Genomic DNA, 14,684 nt, shown 5'->3' with positions numbered 1-14,684 from the left:
CCAAGTTTGAAAAGGGCAGGTAAATGACATCAAAAAAGAAGAAAACCTGGAACTGGGTCTGCAACAAAACAACAGTATGAACTTAGATGAATTACTAATTTTTCTCTGTCCTCATTTGCTATATGAGGATAACATCAGATGGCAGGAAAGGCCCCCAGAAACTCTATCATTTAATGGTTCTAGACATGGATATTTATCTAATGTGGACAGTTTCATAGATTGTAATACTCAGAAGCAGCATGGTCCCTTTCAAAAGACAGCAGGTCTTTGGTTTCAGTCTGACTCTGAGTCCTGGTTCTAACATTTATAAGCTATGAAACCTCAGGCAAGTTGCATAACCCCTCTGAGCCTATGCTTTCTCATATACAGACTAGGATAAATAAAATACACTGTGGAGAGTTGCTCTGAAGCTTAAATTAAATGATGAAGAGTGTCAATCACAGTGCCCCAGTAAAATTAGAGCTCCCCTCCCTCTATCCCTTTCAATGTACTGAGTTCAAATAGGAAAAAGCATTGGTGACTTATTCTTATTTGGAGCGGGGACACAATTCGGCCCATAACACCCATGAGATAAAAGAGTTTAATACCTCCTTTTCTTCCCTCAGCTGGGATTCTATTTGCATGAAACCATGGCCATAATTCTTGTTCTGGTTCAGTTTCTGCCTGTGAGAGCAGAGTCTGACTTTCTGGGACTGAAAGGAAACATAGCTCTCCATAATTTAAAAATCCCATGATAAATGTAGTTGTAAGCGAATCTGACTAAAAAAAAACATACATAAAGTCTCTAAAAGAAGTGTAAGAAATATAGGCCCTATCAAGTGCTATGGTGGAAAAATGTAAACTAATTTAGCTGATTTCATGAAAACTATATATGGTGAATAATCTAAGAGAGACTTGATTTTAAATTTTCTGCCTCCTGATCTTCATAGTTTGTTCCTACCTGTCAGGATGTAGTATCAATTTAGGGCTTGGGATGTATAGTCACCATACAACTCTCTTAATTGGCCTGTTTTGCTAAGCTGTTTATCTGTACTAGGAGGCTGTTCCTATAACCCCCCTCTAGGCAGACCTATCAATTTGAACCTATCAATCGTCTGCTGAAAAAGTACTTGTGTGATGCTCAATACGTGGAGCTTTTTCAATTCCTTTCTTAAGATTTCCTTCTGGAAAATTTGAGTTTCCACATCTGGAGCTCCTGCCTGAGTCCACCGATCCATTCATGTTACCCTTGTGGTGTGAGGGTAGGAACCCACCTTGAGGCTTGGGCTTGGTCAGTTTTCCACAGGGCTTGGAGATGGTGACTGTCTTCTGGCAGTCGGCATTGTGAAGGGCTCGCTTCAGACTTCCCGTTCTGGTCTTCAAGGCGGTATTCAGGTCGCATTCTCCCCAGGCCTGGAACTGGTATTTGCACTCCGCTAAAGGCAGGGTAGGACCAGACAGAAATCTTTGAATGGTCCTATTACAATGCCATGAAAATAAAGATGCACTTCTGTTTTCAACTTTTTTGTAGTGAGATAACTGTAGAGTCACATGCAGTTCTAAGAAATAATACAGAGCCGTCCCACACACCCGGCACCCAATTTACCTCAGTTGTGCTCTTTTGCATAACTACAGACCAATAGCTCAACCAGGAAACTGGCATGGATACAGTCCACAGAATTTATTCCGATTTCACCACTTTTACATATAGTCATTTGTGTGTGTGTGTGTGTGTGTGTGTGTGTGTGTGTGTGCATTCAGTTCTGTGTGACTTTATCCTATGTGTAGAGACAAGTGAAGTCCAGCACCATTAATACACAGAACAGTTACAAACTAGGGTCCCTTGGGTTATCCTTTTAGTCACTCACCTTCCTTCCTTCCCTTCTCCTTAACCCCCGGCAACCAGTATTCTATTCTCCACGCCTACAATTTTGTCATCTTGAGAGGACTACGTAAATGGTATTGAATAGAATGTGACCGTTTGAGATTGGCTGTTTTTACTCAGCGTAGTTTCCTGGGGGTCCGTCCAAGTTGAGTGTATCAATAGCCCCTTCCGTTCTATTGCTGAGGAGTATTCCATAGTGATGTACCACAGTGTGTTTAACTGTTCGCCAGCTGAAGTATGGATTGTTTCCAGCTTTTGGCTATTACAAATAAAGCTGCTATATACATTCATGTACAGATATTTAGAGGAACACAAATTTTCATCTCTCTAGGATCAATGCCCAAGAATGAAACTCTTGCTACATTGTATGGTAAACACATGTTTAGTTTTGTAAGAAAACTGCCATATTCTTTTCCCATATGGCTGTACCAGTTTAAATTCCTATTAGTAATGTATGAGTGATCTAGTTTCTCCCCATTCTCTTTAACATTGGAGTTATTAGTATTTTTTCTTAATTTTTTTAATTTTTCGCCACTCTGATAGGTGTACAATGCACAGCGATAGCTCACTGGTTTTCATTTTCATTTCCTTAGTGGGAAAAGAGGTCAAACACCTTTTCAGGTATCTGCCACCTATGTTATCCTCTTTGGTAAAATGTTTATTATTGTCTTTTGCCCGCTTTATAATTAGATTGTTAATTTTGAGACTTATTTATATATTCTAGGTACAAGTCCTTTAAGACAAAACTCTTAAAAACTTTCTGTAGGTAGGTCTTTTAATCATAAAATACCCACATACAATTTAAGACCAGATGTATCTGAATTTCACCATGCTTTTACAGAACTTATCTCCATTCATAAAACGTGCCCTAAACATCATGGAAAACGAAGAAAGATACGCTGTGCCTATTCATTGTCCTTCTTTGCTGGCCTATAGGCCAGAGTCCATTTCTGTAGAACAGTGAGAACAATGTCCTACCATGGCTAAGACAGACAGAAAGTTGAGAGTGTGGAAATAGCAAGTAATTTGGGTAATCAATAGTGGGTTTAAACCTGGAAGTGTTGAAAGATTCCTTCTCCAACAGGTCGATGAGGTCAGTGTCAGGCGGGCAACAATCAATGAGAGAAAAAGCTATAAAAAATGGCTACAATCAGCTCTGGTGGATGCGATAAGTAAATCGATGCATCAGTGTGGAGGGTAGGGAGGGATCAAAAGAGAGAGGGGGCCTGAAAGTGACAGAGAAAGATCTGGAGAAGGAGGAGAATAAATAAGAAAAGGCGAGAAAGATAAAAGGAACGTAGAAATAGAAGGAAAGAAAGGAAAGAGAAGAGAGATCAAGGAGCATGGTTAGGAGAAATCACGGTTATATTTTATGGCCCTATTCCTAGGGCATTAGTTCTCAATCAGGAAATATGTTGACCTCCAGGGGACATTAGGCAATATCTGGAGACATTTTAGTTGTCACAGTTTGTGGAGGTGGGGAGTGCTACCAGAAGCTAGGTAGAAATCAGAGACGCCGCTAAATATCCTACAATGCACAGAAGAGCCCTTCACAACAAAAACTATCTAGCCCAAAATATTAGTACAGTAAGTCCTCACTAAATGTTGTCAATAGGTTCTGCAACTTTAAGCAGAACAATGTATAATAAAACCAATTTCACTATAGGCTAATTGATATAAGTAAGAATTAAGCTTCCATGTCATCTCATCAATGTTATAACAAAACAAAGTTGAACAAAGGGACTTGATTTGAGGACCTGTTGTACTGCTAAAGTTGAGGAACCCTGGGGTTGGGCAAGATGTTTGGTTATTTTGTAACTGATAAAATGAACTTATTTATACTAGATCGTAGTCAACCTCAAAAAGGTATTGGGTAGAAGAAGGCAAGAATTAGCTCAGGTGGAAGACGAAGTCAATAGGACCATGGGGGCGGGACTGACCTCCAAATTGCTTTTTCCAGTTGCAGGGGATCTTACATCTCTGGGTCTTCATGGTTTGCTTGCATTCAGCTCCAGTCCGGGTGCCCTCGCGGGTACCCAGCCCACAGTCTCCGCTGGTGGGTACACACACACTCCACTGCCATTCTCCGCAGTCAGACTTCTTCACTTTTTTTTCTGGAAGGAAGAAAGGAAGGCAAAATAATCAACATCCAGAAAAGTCTTTAACTCCTAGATATAATCAAGTTCATTCCTGAGTGCCTTAATGATGGTGTCTGTGCTTTTTACCTCTGTCCTCAGTAAATAGTAGGAACTCGGTAAGTGTTAGCTGAATGATTGAACAAATGGATGGCCCAGAGAAGGGAGAAAGAAAACTGAGAAAGGAGCTAAAACTAATGTTAATGTAACTCCTACTATGTGCCAGAGAGTTTACTAAGTGATTTACTAACATCTTCTTTTAGAAACCAACATTTCTGTAAAAGAGAAGATGGTCAGAAACAGTTAAACCCGAAAAATGAGAAAACATTCAATCAGAAGTAACAGTTGTCAGATTAGCCATCTCAATGCAAGTCAATGTTCCTTTCTCTTATAGACAGTATCACAAAACATAATTGTGCTACACACAGACTCCCAGCTCCACAGACTACTTTCAACATTGGGAATAACACAGAAAAGGTGCTTACTCCTCTTGGAGCCTCAGTTTCTTTTTTTTTGTTGTTGTTAGGAGATAAAATAAAATCCCTCGCATGACTCTCTTGGAGGAAGAGGGGCGACACAAGTAAAACACCTGATTCCTGGTCAACGTTCTGTTTGTAGTAGCTGGTAATATGATCACCGTGTTAATGATCATCATCAATATGTGAGAACTTATGGGGGTGGGAGGAAACGAGAGGGGATGCCATGGGGGTTCCTCTAAATACTTGGATGGAAGGAATCAAGGAAGGAAGGAAGGAAGGAAGGAATCAAGGAAGGAAGGAAAGAAGGAAGGAAGGAAGGAAGGAAGGAAGGAAGGAAGGAAGGAAGGAAGGAAGGAAAAAAGGAAAGAAGGAAGGGAGGAAGGAAAGAAGGAAGGAAGGAAAGAAGGAAGGAAGGAAGGGAGGAAGGAAAGAAAGAAGAAAAAGAGGGAAGAAAAGATGGAGGAAGGAAAAAAGGGAGGAAAAAATCAGGCAGTTGGATTGATGGGCATTAATCAATGAAGAGTCCTGCCTTCATAACCCGACTGCTTACCTGGTTTCTCTTTCTTCCCTGCCTCAGCAGTGTCCACAGCTGCCAAAATGAAAATGAATGCCAAGAAGGCAGCCGCAAATTTTCGACGCTGCTGCAGGTACTGCTGGGACGGCATTCTAGGAATAAATAGAGAAACAGAAGAAGGTGGGGTCAGAGAGGAAGGCTCACTGAATTCCTTGACAAAGGGCCCCATTTTCCATTTCTGGAATATTAGATTTTAGGAAGATTCATATCAAATTATCTTGGGCAGAATTCTATCTTTTCTCTCCACCAGCCACTGAAATAAGTGCTCTTCTGCAATCAGTCACACATTTACTGACCAAATCCAACAGTTCTCCATGTAAGACTTCACACACAACCATTTTCTAAGTATGACTCCAGAATTACAGAAGCAAAAGAGCTTTGATGGCATGGGTTTGAGCAGACTCCTGCAGTAAATCTTGCTGATAGTGACACTCAGTAAAGTCCGTAATGATAGCCCTCTTCATAACTCCTGACAATTCCTAGAAATGATCATGGTGTTGTAACATATATGGATAATTTGAATAGATACGATGAATGGATTATCTGTGCAAGCATATGTTCGTAGTATCTTTAGATGTGTCACTGTTGAACAACATCTCTGATTTTTTTTTTTATCATTCCCCAGGATCATGATTATCTGATCACCATTGCTCCATTGCTCATTATTCATTGGTCCACCAAAGAGTGACACACAAAATAGAAGTAGAAAGCTAGCACACCTTTGCTCTATATCAAACACACTTTCAAACATGCATGTGCTGAAAATCCTCTAAATTCAAGGGTGCAAGGAAGAGTTTACTCTCACTCATAATTTGAAATTCTCCACATTCGATATGAATCAAAATCCCACAAGAACATTGGAAAGACTCCCCTAGGATGTGAAGTCGCTTTGCCAAAGCAAACTTGTGACATCTCTGTCCAAACCCCAGGACAACCCACTTCCTGATGGCTACACCAAGCCAATGGCTGCAGCAACTCACCTGGCAGTAATTTATCTCCATCTGCTGTGTTCTTGGTATTTTATATACATATATACTTGAATAATTAGAATGTGTGCAGATAGTAGTTCCCTTTGCTGGTGGCATATGCACAGTTGACTGTTCATTTGTCCTTAGCATCGAGTAAAGGCAGACTCTCTCCCTGTATATATAATAGCATCCGTATACCTGGTTTTATATTTTTAACTCTGCCTTATTTCCAACAGAGCAGAGGCAAGAACTTTGATCTCCAGGTAACGGTCAGGGTCATGACTTATTTTTCACACAGAGGGAAATAAACCGGAGGAAGAAAACGGCTAGCTAAGTTGGCTCAGTTCTTCTGAATAATTGACTTATTTTCACCCCCTCCTCCTGCCATCTTTTGTTGCACTTGCCCTGACAGAATGAATTTTATAGGGTTTAATGGTGAAGTGGAAGGCTATCGTAGACGGGAGCTGGTGTCTGGAAATTATTGTGGAGAAATATCAATCACTCATAAGTCTGAAGCTCAAAGATGAAAGGAAAACAAAGGTAAAGAAACCAATTCAGATGAACAGTGTTAATTTACTAACTCCTGATCTCTTCTCTAGAGAAATTACTGATGAGAAGGAAAAGAGAGCTCTTTTTTCCTTTAGCATTGTAATAGGATCTAGAAGTTTGAAAGATGACTAACATCTGGTTTGTAAACAGAAGACAGGGATGCTGGAATCTGTCCCTTAGTGATCTGGAAGGACAACCATGGGGTTTGCAGGCAGAAGCTTTGATTCGAACTTTAGCTCCACCACCTAATTTCTGGAATGTTCTTGGGCAAATCACAAACACTGAACCTCTGCTTTGACATCTATAACGTGGAAGTGATTATAACAACTATTTGACAAACTTGTCATGAAAAACGCAAGATGCAGACATAGAGCTAACTCAGAATATTAAGAAATATTTTATTAGTTACTGAATTAAGTGAATTGACCCCTGTACTCTTATTACTTACTATAAGGAAGTACTTCTTTTGATTTCCTTTACTTAAAGATTGAGGTATAATTGACATAGAACATTATATTAGCTTCAGGTATACAACATAATGATTCAATATTTGTATACGTTGCAACAGGATAGTATTTCTTTTATTGAGAAACAATAAGCGTACACTTTGAGCTATCTAATACGATCCAAAAGCAAGACAAAAATAGAGGGAGAGAGAAACAGAGAGAGGTGATTTAATTAATGTCATCTAAAGACTTGTTCAATCTCGTCAGGGCACAAATGCATTCTGCCTTTTGACTTCCGGCAAGGCTAAAATACACTCAAGGACCTTCATCCCTACTATTTCTTTGGAGTTCACGAAAGTCAAGAGGTTCCCTGTTGAGAATTAGGAAACATGTCAATGAAATTTAACTTGTATGAAATGAAAAAGAAAAGCATCTCACTTTGCAACTGTCTTTTTATGCCCCTTGTGAGGAAAAACCATTCCACCTCCTCTTTTTATTTCAAATACCCAGGACAGGGTCCCAGCACGTAGTCACTGCTCAGTAAAATTTAGCTAGCGAAAAATAGTACCAAACCATGACATCCAACAGAGGAATTAATATTCAGGCTAAAATGAGGTCTCAGTCCATTGAATTTGCCACAGGATATGAAATTCACTGAAGTTGGGCTAGAAACAGACTCTCAAGCAGACTCATACATACAAGAGTGATCCGTGAATGATTTGCAATGCTCCTGCATCATGTATTACACTTCACTAGACCTTTCTAGATATTTTTTATCTATTCGCCTAAAGTCCTGTGAAATACTAGTTTTCTCTACCTTTTATTGTAAAATAAAACACAAGATACAGAAAACCACCCAAAGCAATTACATCAGTTTAGTGACTATAAGATAAATGCTTTTTCCAGTCACATCTGAAGGCTTTATATGTTCCCAGTCCCAATGATAGCCCATCCCTCTGGAAGTAACTTACAATCACTTCTTTGCATTTCTTGAGGGTTTTATTCAACTGCGCTTCTCTAGACCTGTCTAATTTATTAAAAAAAAAAAAACTGATATGGCTTTTAAATTGCTTTTATTATACAGTTTGTCCTCCATCCCTTTCTTTTTCTTGCCTTTTACTTTTTTACAAAAACCAGGCCATTGAATCAGCAGTAGCCCACCTTCTGGATTTTGACAATTACAAATTCAAGGTGAATTCAACTCCTCTGCTGAGCTGCAAATTGACAGCTGGATGCAGAGGTTTATTCAAATCCACGTGCTATCCCTTTGGCAAGACTGTAAATGGCATTTTGTTCTTTCACTAGGAGCTAAATAATGTATTTGGGTTTTGCTCTCTTGGGATGTTAACGGCCACTGGTACACGATGATTTTTGATGGGATATTATGGACTGAATATTTGTGCCCCCGTCCCCCACCAAATTCATATGTTGAAACCCTGCCCCTCTTTATGTGATGATGATGGTATTAGGAGGTGGGGCCTTTGGGAGGTAATTAGGGTCAGATGAGGTCATGAGGGTGGGGCCCTCAGGAATGGGATCAGTGCCCTTATAAAAGTCCCAACACAGCTTGCTTTCTCTCTCTGCTTTCTGCCTGGTGAGGATACAATGATTAATTGACAGTCTGCAACCCAGAAGAGTGTTCTCACTAGATCCCTTCAGCCTCCAGCAGTGTGAGAAATGAATTTCTTTGTTCACAAGCCACCCAGTCTCTGGTGTTTTTGTTATAGCATCCTGAGCTGAGTAAGACATAGGGGTCGCAAAATGGTGATATTCTAATTCTATTCTTTCCTTTTCACTTATTACTTGAGATAATTTCATACAGAGATATTTTCACTCACCTGTTATTTTGTTACCCTGTTTACAGTTCATCAAGAAATGTAGGATCAATTCTTAATTCTTTCATTTAACTAATTTTCAGGATTATGAATTTGTTTCCCTATTATCATTAGAAGATACCAATTATTTTTTCTTTTGCATATTATTGTGAATTTATGAACTTATTCATATTTGATGGATTTTAAGCCATCACATTTTTCTATCTATTTTCTATCTATTGAAGCTCTAATTGTCCAGGCTTTGGCCAGTGTCAGCTTCATTAAATTGGCTCCTGAATTCTTCTGACATGACCCTTATAATCTCTGAGAACATTCTTTGCACAGCTGGTGTGCATAGATGTTCCAGGTCTACCTGTACATTTCCTGCTCCAGATCTGAACTCAACCATTCCTTCAAGAAGCCTTGTTTGTTTTTATGGTAAATGACATTTCAAAACCACAATCTGGGCACGAAGGATGCCCAGCATTCCTGAGTTGGTCTTTAGTCCAGGCCTTTTTCTGTGAGCAGAGCTAGGAAAATACATAGGAAAAAACAGAATTAAATATCACAAAATTAATCATTTGATGTATCCCACATGGCATAGACAATAATTTATGAGTAACAACACTACTGCTAAAATCACCAGCTATGAATCCTAAGAACAGTTAAAATGATTTCATCGTTCTACCTCATTTTGCCCTCATTTTTATGATTGTTCCATAGCTGTGTCATCTGACATTTTAAGTCATTATATACTGTGTCATTAATTCTCATTAATTTTTGTTATAAAAGCAGCTGTATATTTAGCGTTGACTACCAGACCTTATGTCGATGTCTCTCTAGGCATTCTGTTGGTCTGAAAGGATTCTCTGGTAGAATTGTTAGAAAGGCTTTTGGAAACATTATTACTTGAGTTCTTGAATGTTAACAGATTATCTAGCCAGCCCTTTTATGCTTGCGGGTCAGTTTTGCTGAATGTAACAGCCTTGACTTCCAGCTTTTTACTTTAAGTACCCAAACTATGTTCCTCCATTTTCTTTTACTGTAAAGTGTTACTGTTGAGAAATCTAATAATCATCTAATTTTTTTCTTATTAAGTAATGTATTATTTTTGCTGAGATGCCCAAATGACCTTTTTTCTTTAAGGTGCAATAATTTTCCTAACATATGACTTGGTATCATTCATTTTCAGTTGATAGTCTCAGACAGTGAAGGGCTCTTTTAATATGCAGCTTTAGATAATTTCATTTTATTTTAATGTTCATGAGAGTTTTTAGTATTACATTTCCTTGGCTTTCTTCTTCAGGATCTCATACTATTTGTGAGTTGATTCTTCTTTGCCTATTTTCAATATTTGTAATTTTATCTAAAATTCTTTTATCTCTTTTATTAAAAAAATTAAAATACTGCTCCCTTTTAACTTCTAATTATCTTAAAGTATTACTTGTATTTATTGAGTCTTGTTCCTTATACTTTAGTCTTCATTTCTAAAATATTTTTCATTTTATTTACAGTTTTCACATGAGTTCTGTCATCTCATTCCTGCACTTTTATAATTATGATTTATGATGTTCTTTTACATTTGTATCATTTCCTTGTTTACTAATTAACTCATTTTGAAATAGTATGTTATAGATTTTTGCTTTTCTATTTCTTAAGATATTCTTTCACTGCCTTTAGGTATATTATTATGAGCTTTATTTTCTCTATTTTCTCCTTTTAATAGTGACTTTATAAGATATTTGACCTCAATTCATTTCTCTAGCTCATATTTACAACTATTCTAGCTTCACAAAATTCCTTCTTCTGTTCTTTCCGTAGGATGATAAAATATGACAGCTATCTTTCTGACATTTCCCGATTCTGTTTTCCTGTCCTTACTTTTAGCTGGACCTTTTCTTTCTTGTGTTTCTATTGTTGCTCTTCTGATCAATTTTTATTTTATTACCAGCCGTTTATCCTCACTGTGGGTTCCTGTCCTGAATGAGAGTCATGATGGGGTCAGCTTCCATTTTCAAACTGGCTCCCCATAATTTACAGTGAATGTGTATGGGCTGTTCTGGGGTTCTCCCGTTGTCAGACCTGTCAGATGTTCTGTTGCTTCCCTCTGCCACCTTTTGTTCAGACACCAATAGCAACCAGGGCTAGTAATAGTGATTTGCTCCCACCCACTTGTATTCTGAGGCTTGCAGGAAAGAACCTGTCCTGAGTTTTGCTTTTAAACCTGTCCTTGGGTTTTAGTTTTGCTATCAATCAAGCTGCTCTATCCGGTTTTATGTGAGGATTCAGGAAGATTCCAAAAAATATCCTGACACCTGCTTCCTCCCAAAATTAGCACATTTTCCTTTTTTTTTAAATTCAAGTATATTGGGCATTTTGGGGACACCTACGTTGTGTTGGCAATTGAGCTGTATTCTCAGGGTGCAACAGTGACAAGTGGTAAGATACATGTTTTTACTTGTTCTCATGAATCTTGCACACCAATAAAGTATACATTGACATATAGCCAATTATAATTTACTATGCTCTGACAAGAACCACAAAACTATTTTGCATTTCCCTTTCTTGATTGTGAACAAACTTAAGATAGGGATTCAGTTAAGGCCACAGACTTGATTCCCTGCAGTTCTCAATGAAGCAAACAAAACAAAACAAAAAACATTTATAGTTAGAATTTCTGTTCTGTAGCATTAAATATTAACCTTGTTCCTATAACTTTAGTCATAGAATCAAATGCCTCTTCTCTTATCTTAAATTGCTTCATTTTAATGCAAGGAAAATTGCTTGGCTTTTATCAGTCTGGAAGGTATGCATTTAATTAAATATACAGAGGTTGCCAAAAAAATGTATACATATCTTAAGAAAGGACAAAAACTATTAAAATTGTGATACTCGATATATACCAGTAACAAAAGATGCATACAAGTCACGTTTGACTTCTGCAGTTATAAGAGGTGCTCAAAATGGTTACCATCAGTGTCCAGACACTTCTGATTATGGCGAACTACTGCTTGAGCAACGTTGACCATTATGTCCACTTGTATACATTTTTTTTGGCACCCCCAGTATTTGTAGTACTTACTTAAAGCAGGTCCTTGCATATAGTACATTACAAATATTGATTTATGTTAATATTAATTGATACTTGAATTATCACAGTGTATCCATTTACAGAAACTATGTAGCATATGTAAGAGGTGTATCCTTTGTAGCATAAATTGTTCTGGGCAATGGAGACAGGAGTTGAACAAAATTGATGAGATTGCTGACTCCACAATGCTTACGTTTAGTGAGCAAGTTAGAAAATAACCTGTAAACAGATAGATAAGTAAATAAGTTCAAAAATAAGATAAGTTGCAATTGTGGTAAATTTTGTGAAAAAATAAAAAGATGATACAATGAAGAGATTTGGAAAGGACTGCCTAGGTAGCCTGGTTCTGGATGGTTTCTTGCATATGACTGAGAAAGAGCTAGTGAAGTATTGTTAATAAATACTGGTAAATATTTTGCATCAGAAGCCCCCAATTATTACTTTTTGTTCCTCATTATTCTCTTCTGAGATGAGATGCTCTTATTTTTGCCTTCAAGCTTTCACAGTCCTTCAGGAATTCAATAATTAGCCATCCACTTCTGATTGACTTGTTCTCTCCACTTTACCACAATCTCTGGATCCCAGGTCTGACCAACAGTCAACAATTTCTCACCAAACAACCCAGTGAAACCTGAAATCTTACCATCTTATAATCTGTTAATATTTAATGTCATATTTTTTTTAAAAAAAATAACCAAACAAATCATAGTTTTAAGAAATGCTTACCTTTTCCAAGAAAAATGATGGTCATTGTTTATTTAATTTAAACATGATATCCCAGAGTACCCATTTATTCATGTTTTCTGACTGGGTAATATAGTAGAAAATCCATTTTGACTAAAAGCATGTAGCCTTTCACCCCTGCCCCCTATGAATATTTACAAGATAGAGGTTTCTTGAAAATTGCTTTCTACTTCAAATTCAACTCTAAATACACAAAGGCATTCAGGAATGAGAAAGGAAAAAATAAATCAACTGAAACAATGATTCAGTGGATTTGGTTTCCCTTTATAAAATGACTGTGATGTGAAGATCTGTGTATTCAATTAGTTTCGGGAGCCAAATGCATTCAGAGACTTGAGTTGGTGAAACTATCCCTTTACTGCTTTCATGTGTTACAAATGAAAGTAACTGGGGTTGGTCGTTAAGAATTTTAGAATTTTTTAGTTTCCTTTTAATCCTTTTTTTTTTATATCTATCTGCTACAACCTGATATAGAGGAATAAGTAAAGGCTTTAGATAGAGTAAGTTGGACTTGAGTTAGAATCTCAGTTCTAGCTATGTAATGAAGCCATACTTTCTAGCTATGTAATAAGCCATTCTGAAAAACTTATTTTCCTTAGCTGTAAACATGGATAGAATGTCTGTCCCACAATATTTTGAGATTACAGATTATGAAAAATAAACAACATCATATGGGCATGTGGCCAACCTATAGTATCCGCTCTTAGTATGCTTCCGTGACAAATACTGCAGCCCCCTTCATCTTTACCGGTAGGAAGACAACCCATTGACATTTTGGATGGAGTTTTCCTATACTGGAATGCGAAACATTGAATTTTCTTGGGGCAAAAATGGCAATTTTCCCTGTCACAGATTATTGTGCTATCTTTATCTCACCTTCTGTCTGCCTTGCTGGTTTCCTTCCATTCTCCTCTAAAGCTGTTCTCCTCTAGAATATCTCAAAACTTTTCTTCCGCACAGAAATTCCTTTCCCTTTGTTCTGTTGCTCCTCTACCCAGTGTATATATATATATATATATATGTATATATATATATATGTATATATATATATGTATATATATAAATATATATATATTTTTTTAGCCAGAAAGAAGTACCTAGACTTCTTTAAAACCAAAAACATTGTTTCAAATCAACTGATCTTTTGTTCACGCTGTCCCTTCCCAAACCCCTCTCTATCTGGTAAATCCTTGTCACGTTCCAAGGTCTAGCACAAGGATTTCACCTTCCATGAAGCCTTTGCTGAGGCAATACTGTCTTGACCTTTGGAGCTCCGTGTACCATGTCCATTCCATAGACTGGCCATTCACAACCTCTGAATGTACAAGTAGGACATTATCGACTCTATACACTCTAGCACCTAAAATTGGGGGAAAATGACAGGAACCCTCTAGAACGTTATGTTTAACCGTCACTTTTTTAGGCCCCTCTGATTTCTCGTCTTCCATTACCAGTACTAGCAGTTGATTCTCTTTTACAGAGGTATTTCTTTCTCAAAAACCCCAAAACAAATAAAAACATGCATTGTAACATACAAAGCAAGGGGAGATGAACAAAGCTGACCTGAGGGGCAGACATGGAGACGTCAATAAGGGTTCCTAAGGCTCCTCATAGCTATTCCACTGGCTCCCATACACCAGCCATGAAGCAAATTCCCATCTAAGGAAAACTACCAGCAATACAAGCCACGGGCCTTTTGGGGTCCTATTAGAATGAATGGCATTGAGAATATCCGCTTAATGCTGAAGTTCTATCCAAAGCCTTTGACACAACAGTATGATTTTCAGTGTGGGCATGTGTGATTGTGATTGTGTTTGTGTACGTGTGCATATAGTAGCGTATGTATACACAGACACTTGTATACATCTTCCTTCAGTAATCCCTAAATAAGTCCTTTAAGGGACAGAATGCTGTTTTTTGTTATTAGGTTCATTTATACGATTTAGAACAGTGTTTCACACACACACACACACACACACGTATTTGTTATATATACATTTGTTAAATAAATATATGTATT

At 37.7% G+C, this 14,684-nt stretch overlaps 1 protein-coding gene across 3 annotated transcripts in view; it reads right to left on the bottom strand.

Moving 5' to 3' along the window:
• Window positions 1-14,684, bottom strand: part of PTN (pleiotrophin) — an 89,162-nt gene that overhangs the window by 13,892 nt on the left and 60,586 nt on the right. For 2 of the 3 annotated variants that reach the window (XM_033098605.1, XM_033098607.1), the window contains exons 2-4: window positions 5,029-5,144; window positions 3,805-3,978; window positions 1,254-1,415 (exon numbers count right to left, since the gene is read on the bottom strand). In XM_033098605.1, coding sequence (XP_032954496.1) covers window positions 1,254-1,415; window positions 3,805-3,978; window positions 5,029-5,143 — 451 coding nt within the window. In that variant the 5' untranslated portion in view covers window position 5,144. Of the gene's footprint in view, window positions 1-1,253; window positions 1,416-3,804; window positions 3,979-5,028; window positions 5,149-14,684 lie in introns of those variants that run through there. The other variant, XM_033098606.1, reaches the window with a different exon arrangement.

The sequence above is a fragment of the Rhinolophus ferrumequinum genome, chromosome 26 (assembly GCF_004115265.2).
Source record: "Rhinolophus ferrumequinum isolate MPI-CBG mRhiFer1 chromosome 26, mRhiFer1_v1.p, whole genome shotgun sequence".
NCBI classification, from domain to species: domain Eukaryota; kingdom Metazoa; phylum Chordata; class Mammalia; order Chiroptera; family Rhinolophidae; genus Rhinolophus; species Rhinolophus ferrumequinum.
Note: the sequence above shows the minus strand (reverse complement) of the source record. Positions and strands in the feature narration are given on the sequence as shown.